Below are 17,504 nucleotides of genomic sequence, written 5' to 3'. Positions count from 1 at the left end.
TTTCTGGGAGGTTGATTTTGGTAAACTTTTAGTATGTTATTTAGCATGCCCAATACTACCAAAATCCATTGAAAAACCTTTTGTTGCAATTTTTTTGGGGTTAAGCACTTTTTTTTCATAGATCGACTCACCTACCCACTGATGTTCAACTTGAACTCATTGACCTGCAGTCTGATTCATTACTGAAAGAGCACTTTAGGTCAGCAACCCTGCTAGAGTTCTACTCTGCTCTCAATAAGGAGAACTTTCCAAACATGAGGAATATCTGTCTCTCTGTGTGTTTCCTGGTTAACCAGGACGCATGGTGCACTTTAGAGTAGCCTATTAAGGTGGTGCAGCGTGACAATGCTCTGTCTGCAAGCAGCAGCAGCAGCGAACGTAGCCCCAAGTGAAATTGTAAACCTCAGTCACTACGCTAATTCTGTAGGTCTGAAGCTACAGAATGAGCGTATAGGACTGAGGTTACATATGGGGCGCAGCTGGAAGAACCACTGAAGAGAGGACGACGGCGTTAGCCTAGGTTGAACTCACCCACGGCGGATGCGATCCTCCTCCTCCATGACAACATGTAAACCGCGATTTTTGGATTAATATAAATAGTTTGATTTATTAGATGTTGAACGCAGTGAAGAGTTGAGTATGAGTAAATAACTCGATCCTGCCCATGGACCATAGCAAATTAGGCTACCAATAATCGCCTCACGCTGGCGCGGATTGTTTGATTGAATAGCAGTTTGCAACTTTGCACGAACAAGCTGTGTGGATTAATATTGCCAATGCAGAGTTGCCGATGTCAAATCAATCATCAATGCTGGTAAAACTGCAGGTGTGTGTGTGTGTGTGTGTGTGTGTATATGCATCTGACTGTGCAACGTAGTAGGCTATAAAACGGACCCCTTTCATGGTAATTTACAAGACTATAGTGTGGCATAATATGTCTAAAGGTAACAGCCAGGCAAGCTGTATGCTGTCAGTGTATATTAAAGTGCCTTCCTCAAAGAAAAATTAAGGGTGAAAAAAGTGTCAGGTATCGGGCACGGGCCGGGCGCATATATTAATAATGAATGTCAGGCTCGTTTCGGTTCGGACACAAAGCTGTCAGTGTCGGGCTCGGTTCGGGCTGTATAAAGTCGGCCCGATCCCAGCTCTAACCTACATATGTGAACAAACATTCTCAGTGATGACAAATCCAGGTACAGATCCTCTCTCACTGATGAACACCTGTCAGCTTTGCTTCGCACCTCCACCTCACACATCCAACCTGACTTTGATGGACTTGTTAAAGCTCAACAGAGACTGGATTTCTCACACTGAACAAGAAAAAAATGAACTGAACACTAACAATATAGCCATGTAAATGCATGATAAAAACTAGTGAAATGGGACACTTCATCTTTTTTTTCTTTCTGCACAGTTCTGAAAAAATACTAAACTGTTAGTATAGGCATGATTTAAACTACATAACTGGGACACAGTTTTACACAGTTGCACAGTTCAGTGTTGTCTTGTCTATTTGGGCTACATTGCTACAAAGATGCTGTGATGTCTTTAAAAAGCTAAGAAAACCCTTGTTTCAACAGAATATGAAACTCAAAATGCCCTTTGGTGTTAATGTGACTGGAAATGAGTCAAATATTGTTTACCATTGAAAATGTTGCTTGAATAAATTATTTTTTTGTAAGACAACCTCATTCATTGCCAAATAATAACATACACTCTTACCAGCTGTCAAAACAATGCAATTTACTGCTTTTTATATAGAAATAAAATGTGTATTAATTGAGTTCAGACTTTTGGCCCGACCCTCCAACATATTTTCAGTTGCTCATGTGGCCCCTTGGGAAAAATAATTGCCCACCCCTGATCTAAGGCAATGGCACTGCCAGAATGTCATGCTCTAACTTGATGCGACACCATCTCAGCCTTTTTTGGCAAGAAAACAGCCTGGTCTGTGTGGCAGTCCATTCCTGAACTGACCTTACCTCTTCAGCTGCTCTCTGGCCCTAGCCCCACCACTGAGATGATTGCAACCCACACACCCTTACTCCAGAAATTTGTCCTGAAGCTGTATGTTGTGTCCGGGGACGACGTCAAGACTGTGGATGCTGCTCGACTCTCTCTCTTTCTTCACAAAGGAAGAGACTTTGATGCCGCCAAGCATGTCATAGGAAAATCTTTTCCTATGACCCTAAGGTACTTCCATACCAAAGGGGACCTCTGTAGCAGGTTAAAAGTGTCTTAACTCCTCCACTACTGCGTTTTTGCGCCGAGAAGTAGCGGTGCAACAACGCAAGCGTATTTACGTGAGCGCGATCCCGTTAATTTGTTGTGCGAATGCTCGTTTCGTGCGCACGCCCGCGACTCAGACCTGGATTCGGTTTCACTTTTTTTTTACGCTTGCGTTGTCGCGCCCCTCTTCAGCAGACGTGTAGCAGACCTGTCCTTGCTCCACAGACAACAACGTGTGCATTCCTTGCTTCCCTTTAATGGGTTAACCCAAATCTGGGTCACATTTACACAGATTTGCACACATTCGACCCCCTGACCTTTGTGGGTGACCCTCACTGAGATGAAGAAGGTGTCCGTCGTCGGGCTCCAGTTGTCACCGTCACTGAGCTGGAAGCGGAAGCTGTCGTGACCTTTGAACCCGGCAGTGGGGGCTGGGTCGGTGTGGGCGTAGCGCACCCGGTTCATGTCCACATCGTCCTGGGTGAAGTTCTGACCCGGGGAGAGCTCCGCCCAGCCTGTACGCGCCTGTGGAGAGAGCAGGACCACACAGGACACACGCGCGCACACACGCGCACACACACACACACAGACTCTGACTCTTAAAACGTAACCAAACGTTCCTGGCACAGATTGAGTTAAGGTAGAGTGGCTGTTACTGTACCTTTAAGGCAGAGAGGTTACTGTACCTTTAAGGTAAATACGAGGTTACTGTACCTTTAAGGAGAGCTCTCCGTAGCGCGGCGTGACACTGAGTATGTAGAACAGCTGCTCACTACTAGAGTCCAGGTCCTCACTCTGCAGGACCACGCTGGAGATCACCCTGTTCTGCAGAGAGGACACCTCCAAGCCCGCGTTCCTGCACGCACAAATGCACACACACACACACACACACACACACACACACACACACACACACACACAATTTCATTCTATAGAGGGTATGCGCGTGACATCATCATCAAACCAGGAAGTTATGCAGGAACGCCTACTGAGTGGCAAAAAATTACTTTCTGGCCTTGACAGCCCATACATCCACACAGAAAAGTCCTATCTGATTGCATTAAACAATATTAAACAATGTTAAACTCACTTTGCATGTTGCTTTGCCACTCGATGTGCCATTCACTTTAAGCATGCGCATACCCTCTATTCCTATTTTTTTTTCCTATCTACTTTTTATTTTTTCAATTATATTGGAACGTTTAAATCATATAGGATTATTATAGGGATTTCATAATCCTATATACACAATGCTTAGTCTTTACTCTTTAGGGTGGTTGTGTTCCATTCAATATCCTTCTCCTATCACTGCAGCTCACACATCTTGCTGTTTCGCCCAGCCGATATGGGAGTTTTTTTTGCCTATAGTCATCTTAAAAATTTAAATAAACCTGACTAGCGTTGGTACCTCAGTAGGCGTGGTGTCTGATCGTTGACGGGCGTCACAGTGATCTGCATCGTCCCTTGGACTGAATGACGTCCGTCTGTCACCTGGACGATCACCCTGTCCCCCTGTGTCTCTGTGTCATCATGAAGGTACACTATCTGGAGGCCTAGAGGAGAGAGGAGAGCAGATTTACACTATATGTAGGCCTGGAGGAGAGAGGAGAGGAGATTTAAACTATATGTAGGCCTAGAGGAGAGAGGAGAGGAGATGTACATTATATGTAGGCCTGGAGGAGAGAGGAGAGGAGATTTACACTATATGTAGGCCTAGAGGAGAGGAGATTTACTATAGGCCTCGAGGAGAGAGGAGAGGAGATGTACACTATATGTAGGCCTGGAGGAGAGAGGAGAGGAGATTTACTATAGGCCTAGAGGAGAGGGGAGTTACACTATATGTACAGTAGGCCTGGAGGAGAGAAGGGAAGGAGATTTACTATAGGCCTAGAGGAGAGAGGAGAGGAGATGATGTATCTGGACCAACAGCCCTGTGCATAGAAACAACGGTGTGGCTGCTCTTCAAGGAATCCAAGCGGAGAGTTTTTCCAGTCTATTTGTTGTATTAAAGTTTTATTTATCAAAAGGCACTCAATTACAAGGCAGTTCGGGGATAACCACCACTTTTACACTATATGTAGGCCTGGAGGAGAGAGGAGAGGAGATTTACTATAGGCCTAGAGGAGAGAGAGGAGATTTACACTATATGTAGGCCTAGAGGAGAGAGGAGAGGAGATTTACACTAAGTAGGCCTGGAGGAGAGAGGAGAGGTCATTTCTCAAACCGTTTCGGACGCGGGGCTGCTTGCCCCAACCGGCACCCTGGGCGCGTTCCTGTGGGTCTGGAAGTTTCAGGGACCCCCACACTGAGTTGCTCAGTTCTTCTTTCTACCCTCACTTTTGCACATACGCCCCAGAGCTGAAAGAGGCTTCCAACAGGATAGCCAGAGCTCTGAGGGAGGAGATCAGCACAAAGGCCAGCCCCGGCCCCTGGGTCAGCCCATTGAAGGGAGGTATGCACCTTGCGCTGTTCTTAATCAGCTTGATATGATGACACCTGCCCTCTAACAGGCTGGATGGAGACAGCTGCACTGAGTTGGCACTGATCAAGCTCTTGCTATAAAGGTGCTCACTCTCTAATATAGTTATTAGATCGAAAAGACTTGACAGGATGTTGTTGATGAAGTTTCAAGTTTCCAGTTTATATAATAAAAAAAAAGCGTTACAGGAAAAGGCAAATATAAGAACGTATCTTTTGTATCAATGGTCATAAGAGGTTTCTCTTCTCTCGGCCGTAGCTAGTTAGCTCGTATCAACAAAACCAAGAAAGAGCGGCTCCTTGACCGGATATCCGGCGCTAGTATCAAAGGCATTATGGGAAATGCAGTTCCAGCAAAACCCCGTAAATGAATACAGCAACAGAAAACAGCTATTCTAAATCAATTAAATCCTTTTAACTCCCAACTGGTTCTTTTTAAACTGTAAATAATAACACTATTTGTAAACAGCTTTATAAACATTATGAAATGAAATGTGAAATATGAATAACTATATTCCAAATAGTTATAACACTCTCCCTTTGTGCTGGCTGGCTCTGCTTGATGGAAGGACTCTGCTCGGGGAGGTAAGCAACACAGACTACTCCATTCACCCTCAACATTAGCCATTTAATTCAGATATGAACAGTGTTGGGACGTAACGTAAGATAAATAACGCGTTACAGTAACGCCGTTACTTTCGGCAGTAACTGTTGCTGAAACGCGTTATGTTTTAAATTCAGTAACTTTGTTACCGTTACTACATGGTGCGTTATTCCGTTATTCTTCCGTTATTTTTCATGTAGTCTCGGAAACACTCGGGTGTGTGTGTGTGTGTGTGTGTGTGTGTGTGTGTGTGTGTGTGTGTGTGTGTGTGTGTGTGTGTGTGTGTGTGTGTATGTGTGTGTGTGTGTACTACACGTAGTTTGTTTACTGTCAGACTAGTGTCATGGCGGAGCCCATATCGCGTTTCAAATGGATATACATATTCCTTATTTCCTTCAGCTGCTCCAATCCAGCACAAAGAACAGTCAAAGTAAATTGTTGAGTCCCATGCATATTATGATCCCATTCCCACCGCCGCCACCGGCTATACCTCCTCCCCTGCTCTGCCTGCTGGCACTGCGACGGGATTCAACTTTTGCGTGCGTGTGTGTGTGTGCGTGCGTTTGTTTGGGTCGCGCGCGCGTGTGTGTGAGACGTGTGCACCGTGTGCATGCACATCATGTGAGCGAGCGAGAGAGAGATACACAGTGAAAGAGGCTGCTCGCGCATTCACGTGTGTGTGCGTGTGTGTGTGTGTGTGTGTGTGTGTGTGTGTGTGTGTGTGTGTGTGTGTGTGTGTGACAGTGTGCGTAGCCTACTTTTGAGCGAGAAAGAGACTTTGCGCACTTGTGTTGTTGTTTGCTATAAATATGTATTGATATCATCATCAAACTCACAACCAGTCCCCCCTGGTATTGGTATTATATCATTAACAGTACTGAAATGAAGGCATGAATGAATGGCCTGGAAGTGGGAGCCCTTTTTTCTTATTGAGTGGTACAACCACTCCTATATCCACACTTTTCCTGGGCCGTGTGTGCTCCAGTTCCTGTTGATTTAATTGGATATCATTGGTCATCTGACCAGTTTCATTGGCTTTCATTAGATCAAATCGACAGGAACTGGAGCACACACAGTCCAGGAAAAGTGTGGATAGACAGCTATGTGTGTCCCTGGCTGGCTGGCTGTGTCCCTGGGTCTGAGCACGGAAATAGCATATTTTCTCTACCAAGCGATTTGGATGCAGGGCGGCTCGCCGGAACCGGCCCGGCCCCCTGGGCGTGTTCCTGGGGGTCTGGATGTTCCGGGGACCCCCACGCGATAACTGTCATTTTTTGAGAGTTTTGGACGTGGGCGGCTCACCGGAACCGGTGGGTCTGGAAGTTCCATGGACCCCCACATGGGTGTGATTTTTCTTTCCCTTTTTTTTTAGTAACGAAAAAGTTACTTTTCACAGTAACACATTACTTTTTGGTTTAAGTAACAGTAAAGTAACTAAGTTACTTTTGAAATGATGTAACTAGTAACTGTAACTAGTTACTTTTTTAAAGTAATGGTCCCAACACTGGATATGAACCTAGCCCCGTTTGTAACCTCACCTCTGCTTGAGTCCGCTATTAGCTCCGAGAAGAGGTTCTGTGTCAGGATATCCCTGCATAGGTCGAAATAGAGTGGAGAAAGAGCAGTGGAGAAAACCCTTTTCTCCACTTTTTCGCAGCGCCCCTCAAACAGTAAAGGTATTTCCTGAAGATAGAAGTACGTAGTGGACAGTAAAAACAATGCTTAAAGCAGGTTTAAATAGCTTATTTAGTCAGCCAGTCAACCCACATCCAGTATGCTATCATCTGTAGCTCTCAGGATAAATACGATACGATCCGAGAAAATGTTTTCTCCACTGCTTTTGGAGGGCCGCTCGACCCATTTCTACCGATGCAGGGATATCCTGACACGGAAACTCTTCTCGGAGCTAATAGCGGAGGGTGAGGTTCCATACGGGGCTAATATGGACCTTATGGCGTGTTCTTTATTTCTTCATAGAAGCCAACATGCGTCGCGATGCAACGCATTGTGAGCTCGGCTATTTTCTAATGGCCGAAATGTATATAGGGCCAAAGTGGTCAACGTATAGGCTATATTTTGTAAGTAATCAAAGTACAAAGTAACTATAGTAACTAAAGTTTTCAAGTAATTGTAGTGATGGCCTGGGTCCAGGCCAGTGTTGTTTTTGGCAGCAAATTTCTATTTTAGTTTTAGTCGTAGTCTCTTGAAACGTTTTCATTTAGTTTTAGTCACCCGGAATGTTTTAGTGTTAGTCTAGTTTTAGTCGACTAAATATCACAAGATTTTAGTCGACTAAATCTACAGTCTACAGTCGACTAAAATGTATTTTCGTGGGCCTTGATGCCGTCGTAATGGCTGATTTTACACTTGCTGAAAATAGCAGATCTACAAGCTCACAACGCGTAGCGCGCCACGTGAGCTTGTAGATCTGCTATTTTCAGCATGCAACCAAGTGTAAAATGACTTGTGTCTTTTACTTATACTGGATCTATTGTCCACTACAGTCCCTTCCTAACATTTTAGTCTAGTTTTTATTTGTTGACAAAATTGACAGTATATTTAGTCTTAGTTTTAGTCATCATAGCTTACTTTTCATTTAGTTTCGATTTAGTTTTCGCCAGTGAAAAAAGGTAGTCATAGTTTTAGTCGACGAAAACAACACTGGTCCAGGCACCTTGGCTGGTATCTGTCATGAATGCATGACAGTGTGTCACAGGTTTGAGTCCCGATCCCGACAAACTTTACTGTGTGTCTTCCCCCCGCATCTCTCTCCCCATTTCATGTCTACCAATAGAGGGTATGCGTGTGACATCATCATCATATCTGGAAGTTATGCGGGAACGCCTACCGAGTGGCAAGAAACTACTTTCTGGCCTTGACAGCCCATTCATCCACACAGAAAAGTAATCTGATTTCATTAAATGACGTTTACTCTCCATTGCTACTCTATATCAATAAAGGCAAAAAAATCCCCACAAATATCTTAAAAATCATAATAATAATAATAATAATAATTCTAGTGGAGCAAAAGTACAATATTTGCCTCTGAGATGTAATTGGGTAGAAGTAATTACTTGGAAATTGGAAATACTAAAATAATATTGCAAATACCTAAAAAAATATTTCCTTAAATGTACTTCGTTATTTACCTTGTCTCAGCTCCTGCAGGGTGAAGGAGTGTACATGAAGGCTCTGGTGGAGCAGCTGCTCTCCCATGTCTCTGTACCTGGAGAATGTTTTAATAATGTTTTAATAACTATATCATCTGTGTAGAATATGTTACTGCAACATAACTATATCATCTATATAGTATGTTACTACAATGTAACTACATCATATGTACAGCGTATGTTACTAATTTATTACATGGCTTGGTTGAATGCTTGATTCTGATTGGTCAATCGCTGAATTCAGCAGTGAGTTATGTCTTGATAATGACCGCTCCACTCTATAACAGACCTCTGCCTAATCAAACCATCTGAGCACCAGCTGCGCGGCTGTGCCCCGCTTGATTTACTGCTGTTTCCATGACATTCCCATTACATGACAGCCATGTAAACAGTGTTTACATCTTACATGGCATGACGTTGTGTGTCACAAGTGTGTGCGTGTGTCTCAAAAATGTTTTTGAAAACATTTGAGCAAGAAATAGACAAAGTAGTACCCGAAAATGGATTATATTTGATCAACTCCGACAGTGCTCCAGCCCTGCAGCTGGCCAGACGCAGCCACCGTGAACTCATGGAATACTTTTTTTGTCGTGTTTTGGGTCAATGTATTAATTTATGTTAGGTAGCCATGTAATAAGCGGGATAATATCTGGCTTATTACTCGCTTAGCCTCGGGGGTTAAACTCCCAGTCGGTTAATTATCTCCCGACAATGACCACCTAGCCAGATATTATCCCTTACATGTTGTAACTAGTACATCTGTATGTAGGTTGTCTCCCATGTCTCTGTACCTATTAGTAGTACATATAGTATATATTAATGCAATACAACTATATGATCTGTGTAGAATATATTACTGCAACATAACTGTATCATATAGTATGTTACTACATTATAACTATGGTAGAATATATTAATGCAACATATATGTATGGTACAGCATGTTAATACAATACAACTATTACAATCTTATGGTATGTATGTTACTACATTATAACTATATCTGTATGGTACAGTGTGTTAAAGGACCAAGTGGTCCTCACTAATGTTCATGATAAAATGCCATAATTTTGTTCTACTCAGTCTGTTTCATAAGGGGCATAGAGGGCTGTGGTCAGATCAGAAACTGTCCACCAGTGTCCATCATCATTAGGTTTATCTTTTTTTAAACATATTTAGATTTTTCTTATCGTGAAAACCATTATTGCATGTCAACTTTTCAGAAATAGAAAGACTGCAGTTTCTATTAGCTTGGATTCCCCATCGATGACGTCACTGGTGGGCGGGTTTCTGAACTGCCCACAGCCAGACAGAGTAGGAAAACAATGGTGGCATTTCATCATGAACATTAGTGAGGACCAATTATCTGAAGGTAGGTTAACGTTGAAAAGTGGTCCTTTAATACAATATAGGCAGTACATCTGCATGGTAGGGCATGTTACTACACCAGTGGTTCCCAAACTCTTTAATGTCAATGACCCCCAAAATGACACGGACCCCCATTAGAAAATAAATGCAAAGGACCCCATAAGAGAAGATTCTTACAGCTCTAGCAGTGATTTTCAACCATTTTCATTTCAAGGACCACCCAGTTTGATATGCAACAGGCTACGGACCCCCAATGTAATTTATATCTCTGAGAATAATTAACTCTGAGAGTTAATTTGGTTCCATCTGTACACTCACAGTTACAGACCGTAAGACTTCGTTTCCTTCTATGAAATTACTTAAATCTCAAAAAGGTGGGCATAATAAGCTTCGGCTTCAGCCCTTCTTTCCTTTTCGGTCAATTGTATCATGTCAATCCTTTTTTTCTGTATGTAATAATGTTGGGATAAACCATGACCGAGACAAATAAACTATCTATCTAAGGGTCCATTTGGTTCCAAACTATCATTTAGCTGGGAACCCCCAAGGGGCCAGCTATGCACTCCAATGTTGAAGCGCTGGGCCCTAGTGGTAAGAGGAAGGACTGCAGGCGGACCCGTGGATTCTTGACGAGGAAACCCCGTGCAACCGAGCGCCCAATGTTAAGCCCAGGTGCACTCTGGGTGCACTTCCGCATTTGGACACCAAAAATTGTCCAAATGCGGAAGTGAAATGCTGAATCAGCGAAATAGACGGTACTTCCGGCAGCCTTCCGGGTGCTTCAAAACGCCACTGAGCAACTTCCACTGACATGAATAGCGGAGGGGGCGGAGCTTCGCGCTAGTTTAGTCTCTATCCTTTTAATACTCTATGGGAACCCCCAGGTACTCCCTCAAGGACCCCAGACCCCAATTTGGGAACCACGTGTATTCGCCCGTCTCCCATCTCCCTCTGTACCTGCTCAGGTCCTTTCCGTAGATGCCGTTGAGCAAGGAGCCATGAGCCGGGGGTTGGAGCACGGTGAAGGTCAGGAGGTCGGCCGGAGCGTCCAGGTCAGAGGCGTCCAGGAGGGACGGGGTTAAAAGCCTGACCCCGCCCTCCTTCACCTGAAGGTGTTATACGTAGAGGGTTAAACCATTTAGACCCGAACACCAGATTCTACAAAATGAAAAGCCTATGTTTCTATGTCAGTGGTTCTCAAAGTTTTTCACATGTCAAAGAGCCCAAAACTATTGTCCCCCGAGCCCATCTGAAAATGGGGTCAGGGGACAGCACATGGAAGGAACACGTTATTCCGACCAGTTCCTTTCCCCTCCATCAGGCGCCCCGGCTGGCCAGGGGAGGTAGTTTGGAGAGTACCTACCTACCCTAAGGGACACGGGGAGAACATGCAGACTCCACACAGAAAGGCCCTTTCGCCAACCCCGCCTCGGGTATGGGCACTGATGGAGGAGGGAACACGCCCCCAGCGCCCACAGATTCCCCATCGGGGAAATATTAAATGATCCATGGGACATATTTGACCTGGTCAATCGTAACAATATTAGTTTGTAATATATCGTCGCTGTCTGGCAGAAACCAGGTTTTCAGGGTTTTGATTAAAATAAAATAATAATAACGTACGGTGAAGTTAACGAGGTGCAGAGACGGCGTCTCGTCATTGGTCGGATTGATGACGATGTAGAGCGGGACGGGGGCGGAGCGATGGAGCCCGTCGCTCACGCTGACTGACAGCTGGTCCACGGTAGGCTCCGCCCCTCTGTGTTCCGACTGGACATAGTTGATGTAGCCCGAGGTCAGGTGGACGAGAGTGAAGGATTCTGGGAGATTGAAAAACAGCACAGTATATGGGATCAGCTGATATACTGATATATTATTAATTCAGCTGTTACAATTCCAAACATGCAAACATGACCCGCTTTTGTATGTCCAATGTGTTTGGATTTAGGTCATAAAGTTAACATTACTATAACTAAATTCATTTGAAATTAAATAAAAAGGTTATTTTTCCGGAGTTCGATAAAAAATAATTGCCAATTTTTTTTCAGGATTTCAATTAAAATATAGCAAAAATAGCCGAACTACAAGCTCAAAACGTGTCGCATCGGCTATTCTTGCTATGACAGTAATATGCAACGTGGCCCTCTGGAGTGAGTGTGGAAATGTAGTGGCCTTCTCCATCGTCAAAGTTTCCCACCCCTGCGCTAGAGGCTCGTACATTCTCCAGCTGCAGGTGATGAGTTATCACCTTCAGAACGAGACGAGGCCATCAATCTCGTGGTGATGTCCTTAAAGGAGCATTCTGTGATTTGGGTGATTTGGAAAAACCCCCGGTTCGCCCCGGTAACAAGATGTGCACATGCACACACTACAGTGGGGGGGGGGGGGGGGCAAGAGGCCAACAACACGCACACCAAGGCCCGCCCCCGCTCGATCATGATTGGATGAAGGCTGGGCCTATAGCCAAAAAATAAACCTAATGTTTTTTGACCTCCAGGGGTTAACTGGGGACAAGAACAACAAAAAAATAAGTGATATTTGAATTAAGTGAAATCACTGAATATACCAAAGGGACACTTTACCCCTTTTGCAAAAAATATATGTTAATGACGTTTAGAAGATTTAGAACACTTTCCTGGGGTCTGTATGTGTGTAATATGTGGTTTTAGATATTTTAGCAGTGAGCCCAGTGTCTCTGATGTCATAGACACTGGGCTCACTTCCTTCCTGGACTACAATTCCCATAATGCTTTGGTGCACTGCTCCTCCTTGTGTATAGGGGGAGAGCTGAATTACTGAGACAACATGTAGTCCTAGGACAAATAAAGAGGATAGAGCACGGAGGTGCGGCCAGGGCTCCTGCGGGAGGTTTGCACATGCTCAGTGTAAACAGGAACTGCGATGATGGAGTGTTCCAGCAGAGGTGCTAGATAGAAAGCTCATAACTTGTGATGTAAATAATGAGATCCAGAACAGTTGAGAATTAAACAGCAGTCAACCTTCCCTTTTCAAATGTTTTCATCCACAGCACTTGAATGAACAGTATCCATGTTCCTTTGTCATTTCACAAAAAATAAAAGTTTGACACTAAAGAACATGGAAAATCCACAAAAGAAAATATACAGAAACATTAACATTTAGTAAATGTACTTGTCCTTTATCTTTCAGTCTGTTATACACAACATCTTTCCACATTTATGAAATTGATATACTTTTTTAAATAAAAACAAAATCTACTTTGTACTCTTTTTTTGATATCCTTTTTATTATTTCAGTTCAGGGTCAGCAACTCTCATGCACCTCTAAGCACCTCTGCTGGAACACTCCATCATCGCAGTTCCTGTTAACACTGCACATGTGCAAACCTTCCGCAGGAGCCCTGGCCGCACCTCCGTGCTCTATCCTCTTTATTTGTCCTAGATGTAGTCCAGGAAGTAAGTGAGACCAGTGTCCATGACATCAGAGACACTGGGCTCACTGCTAAAATCTAAAATATCTGAAACCACATATTACACACAAAGACCCCCAGGAAAGTGTTCTAAATCTTCTAAACGTCATTAACATATTATTTTTTTGCAAAAAGGGTGAAGTTTGGCTTCAACCCATTCAGGACGGGAACCCCTTTTGGTGTTTTAAGCATTATGTTATACTATATAATAGCAGATCTACAAGCACATCGAGTGCCGCTCTACGCGCTTGTAGATCTGCTATTTATTGAAAATAGTAAAAATGTGGCGCAAATCTTTGAATATATTATGCTTTCAGAGCACACGTTTTTAATTCAAAGCTTTGCGTCTGGGGGGGGTCACAAAATATTTTCAGATGGGGGGTCCGCAGCCAAATATAGATAATTCTAATCCTTCACATTAAATAGTTTGAGCACCACTGGCACTGACACAGAAACATAGGTTATTCAGAAAACTGTTTTTAATCGGCCTAGTCTAAAAAAATCACACCCGTGTGAAATGAGGGGCGCTCTTGTCATCGTACATCAATTTATGTTAGCGGACATTTGATATTGCTACATAACGTACACAAGGTGGTCCCTTATTGGCCAAGCGCTCCCACCAACATTTAGCTCTTATCGCCTGTTGCCTGTGATTGGTTAGCTGATTTGCTCGTTCATGACGTAAACTTTCCCTATAATGTCAATGGTGTTTAATGTTTTGATGTTTAATTTACGTCATATTTAGCAGTATTTTGAGGTAATTTCTCCGTTCATTGTCAATGGCAAATCTTGAGACGTGTGGTGACAAAAGCTGTTCATAGAAGGGGCTAGTGCCCCTTAAAAATGGGTTAAGCATTGACCCCGCGGCCCCGCCCCCCTTTGGATGTGAACCCCCACCCCCCACAAAAACATTTGTTTTAGAGCTGTATAATAGGGGCTAGCGCCCCTCAAAAACAGAGAGTTGTGTCTGTGTCGTAAACACTTTAAAAATGACACCACGGTGATAACCTACCACCTCAAACTGGAATATAAATGCGTCTAACATACACACATGTATGTAAGCACATGCATGCACCCACGCACACACACACACACACACACATACACGCACGCACGCACGCACACACACACACACACACACACACACACACACACACACACACACACACACACACACACACGCACGCACAAACAAGCACTGACCCACAGGGACTCCAGCGTTGCTCTTCTCGGAGCCGGCGGCGGGCAGCGTGTTCTCCAGGTAGCCGTGCAGAGGGGGGGTGTCCAGGTGAAAGGTCAGCTGGTGGGCGTGGCTGTCGGGGTCCATGGCCCCCAGGAGCCCCTCTCCTCCGCCTCCGACCCCCCCTCCCCCACACACACACACTGAGGAGCCCTCGTCCACCACCAGCATGGAGCCTGCATAGTAGACATATGCAGCCATTGTCACATTGTTATCATTATTAAGGAAGGAAGGAAGGTATATGTCTGTCTGTCTGTCTGTCTGTCTGTCTGTCTGTCTGTCTGTCTGTCTGTCTGTCTGATGAGAAAGGCCCATGTAAATCCTATACTGTAGCACATGACACTAGCACTTCACATTTTGTCCTATACCTTTTGAACCGTAGGTTGTACAATCAGTCTTTCCCTGGACTTGCCACGCCTATTCCCAATGCATTTTTCCCACAGACATTTCAAAAAGCATTTATTTAAAGACCTTATAAGCGTCGTACAAAGCCAACTCGAGTTGTGACAAATCATGACAAGAAACACAATATTTTGGACCAAACAAATAATTACAAAGAATACAAACAACAAAAAAAGTGTTGTGGCCTGCCGTTTTTTTCTTCTTTCTAATTCTTCGTTTGGCCCAAATGTGTTTACTGTCATGATTTCTCACAACTCGAGTTGGCTTTGTACGACGCTTAAAGGTCTTTAAATAAATACTTTTTGAAATGTCTATGAGGAAAATGAACGGGGAATCATTTCCTGGGCCCTGGCGGGACTGAGACACTCTATCGTCGCACTCTGATGATGATGTCACCAGAGTAGTGATGATGTCATCAGAGAGGTGAGTCAGTGATTGGCTTCTCTTACCCAGGGTGACGGCGGGGACCTTGTTGTTGACAGGAAGCACTGTGACGTTGAGGTCGTAAACAGGAAGTGTCCCGTGCAGGGGGACGGGTGGGGGAGGAGCGTCTCCGTGGCAACAGCTGTCTGTCCCGCCGGCCTCGCCGTCCGACACGATGAGCGTGACCGAGTCCCAGACGGCGTCCGCTCCAATCTCCCCTCCTAAACGTAAACGATACACAAGTCAAGCAAGTAAGCCTTGCAGAGCCATGAGGCCCATACGGCAGGAGCCTATCTCCTGTTTCTGTAGCGTGAGGCGACAAGTACACCCCCTGGATATGACGCTATATGTAGGCAGGGACTTACCCCCAATCCAACCCTTGATGCTGAGTGCCAAGCAGGGAGGCATTGGGTCCCATTTTTAGAGTCTTTGGTATGTATGACCCTGTCCCAGGGTGGACACTCTAACCAGGTCACTGAGCTGGTAAATAAACACTGGTTTAAAGGTTTAGACTAAACTATAAACACTGGTTTAAGACTCAGACTAAACTATAAACACTGGTTTAAGACTAAGACTAAACTATAAACACTGGTTCATGACTCAGACTAAACTATAAACACTGGTTTAAGACTCAGACTAAACTATAAACACTGGTTTAAAGGTTTAGACTAAACTATAAACACTGGTTTAAGACTCAGACTAAATTATAAACACTGGTTTAAAGGTTTAGACTAAAATATAAACACTGGTTTAAGACTCAGACTAAACTATAAACACTGGTTTAAAGGTTTAGACTAAAATATAAACACTGGTTTAAGACTCAGACTAAACTATAAACACTGGTTTATGACTCAGACTAAACTATAAACACTGGTTTAAGACTCAGACTAAACTATAAACACTGGTTTAAAGGTTTAGACTAAAATATAAACACTGGTTTAAGACTCAGACTAAACTATAAACACTGGTTTATGACTCAGACTAAACTATAAACACTGGTTTAAGACTCAGACTCAATTCATTGTTTACAAACATTGGGACTGGGCGCACGGGTGACTGTTTCATGTAATCAATTCCCAACAGATCTCCAAACCTGTTGTTTTGGGGAGCGCTGGTTTCAGTCCATTCAATCTCTCTTGTGTGTTGGCTAGTGAGATGCACCCTAGGAAACATTTATATTGCAAAGCTGCTGCTGTTGCTTGACAGTGTGACGTCGTCTGTTAAGGCTTCTATGAACACTGGTTTAAGAAACTATAAACACTGGTTTAAAGACTCAGACTAAACTATAAACACTGGTTTAAAGGTTTAGACTAAAAACTCAGACTCACAGACTCACTCACACCTTTCGATCTAGCATACAACATTGATGCATGCTAGATGCATGCTAGATGTAAACAAAGGGTAAGTGTCAATGCATTTCCAATGGAAATCACATGGTTTGACACAACATTTGTGTTGTACGGCTTCCGGCTGTGTTTCGACTGCCCCCCATGAGGAGGAGGGGGGCAGTCGAAATGTTAAATATATGTTAATGAGATATGCATTAATCTGTGTGAACATGGTAGCCTAGATGTTAATGAGATGTTAATGATATGTTCATTAACATGTGTAACGTAGTAGCTGCTAATTGGATGTTAATTAGATGTCAATTAACCTGTGTGAACATAGTAATGTTTATGATATGTTAATTAACCTGTGTGAACATAGTAGATGATAATGATATGTTCATGATATGTTAATTAGATGCTAATTAACCTGTGTGAACATAGTAAATGTTAATGAGATGTTAATAATATGCTAATTAACCTGTGTGGACATAGTAGATGGTGCCTTGCAGCAGGTCCCGTTGGGAGAACTTGTCCACGGTGAGCCCTGCCCTCTGCAGCTCTCCTCTAGAGGGCGCTCTGGCCAGCATGTAGGTCAGCATGTCGTCGTCGCTGTCAGTGTCCGTGGCCGACAGGTAGTCCACCGTCACCTGGACACGCCCACCCTCGTCACAGCTCAGCCCCACCCACAGGCCCGCACCCAGCTGAGGAGGGACGTCGTTCACTGGCAGCACCTGGAGGTGTTGACACACGTTAAAAGGGTTTTAGCCCATGTAGACATGAGGGTCTGTGTCTGTTTCACCCTCTGTGTCACATC

General features: G+C 44.0%; 1 protein-coding gene across 1 annotated transcript in view; it reads right to left on the bottom strand.

Moving 5' to 3' along the window:
* frem1b (Fras1 related extracellular matrix 1b) overlaps positions 1-17,504 on the bottom strand; it is a 116,996-nt gene that overhangs the window by 50,305 nt on the left and 49,187 nt on the right. The window contains exons 18-26 of the mRNA XM_080792090.1: positions 17,169-17,421; positions 15,389-15,583; positions 14,501-14,713; positions 11,473-11,669; positions 10,807-10,955; positions 8,461-8,537; positions 3,638-3,782; positions 2,944-3,085; positions 2,547-2,754 (exon numbers count right to left, since the gene is read on the bottom strand). Coding sequence (XP_080648216.1) covers positions 2,547-2,754; positions 2,944-3,085; positions 3,638-3,782; positions 8,461-8,537; positions 10,807-10,955; positions 11,473-11,669; positions 14,501-14,713; positions 15,389-15,583; positions 17,169-17,421 — 1,579 coding nt within the window. The remainder of the gene's footprint in view (positions 1-2,546; positions 2,755-2,943; positions 3,086-3,637; positions 3,783-8,460; positions 8,538-10,806; positions 10,956-11,472; positions 11,670-14,500; positions 14,714-15,388; positions 15,584-17,168; positions 17,422-17,504) is intronic.

The sequence above is a fragment of the Protomyctophum bolini genome, assembly GCF_963924005.1.
Source record: "Protomyctophum bolini genome assembly, chromosome: 20".
In the NCBI taxonomy this organism is placed as follows: Eukaryota; Metazoa; Chordata; class Actinopteri; order Myctophiformes; family Myctophidae; genus Protomyctophum; species Protomyctophum bolini.
Note: the sequence above shows the minus strand (reverse complement) of the source record. Positions and strands in the feature narration are given on the sequence as shown.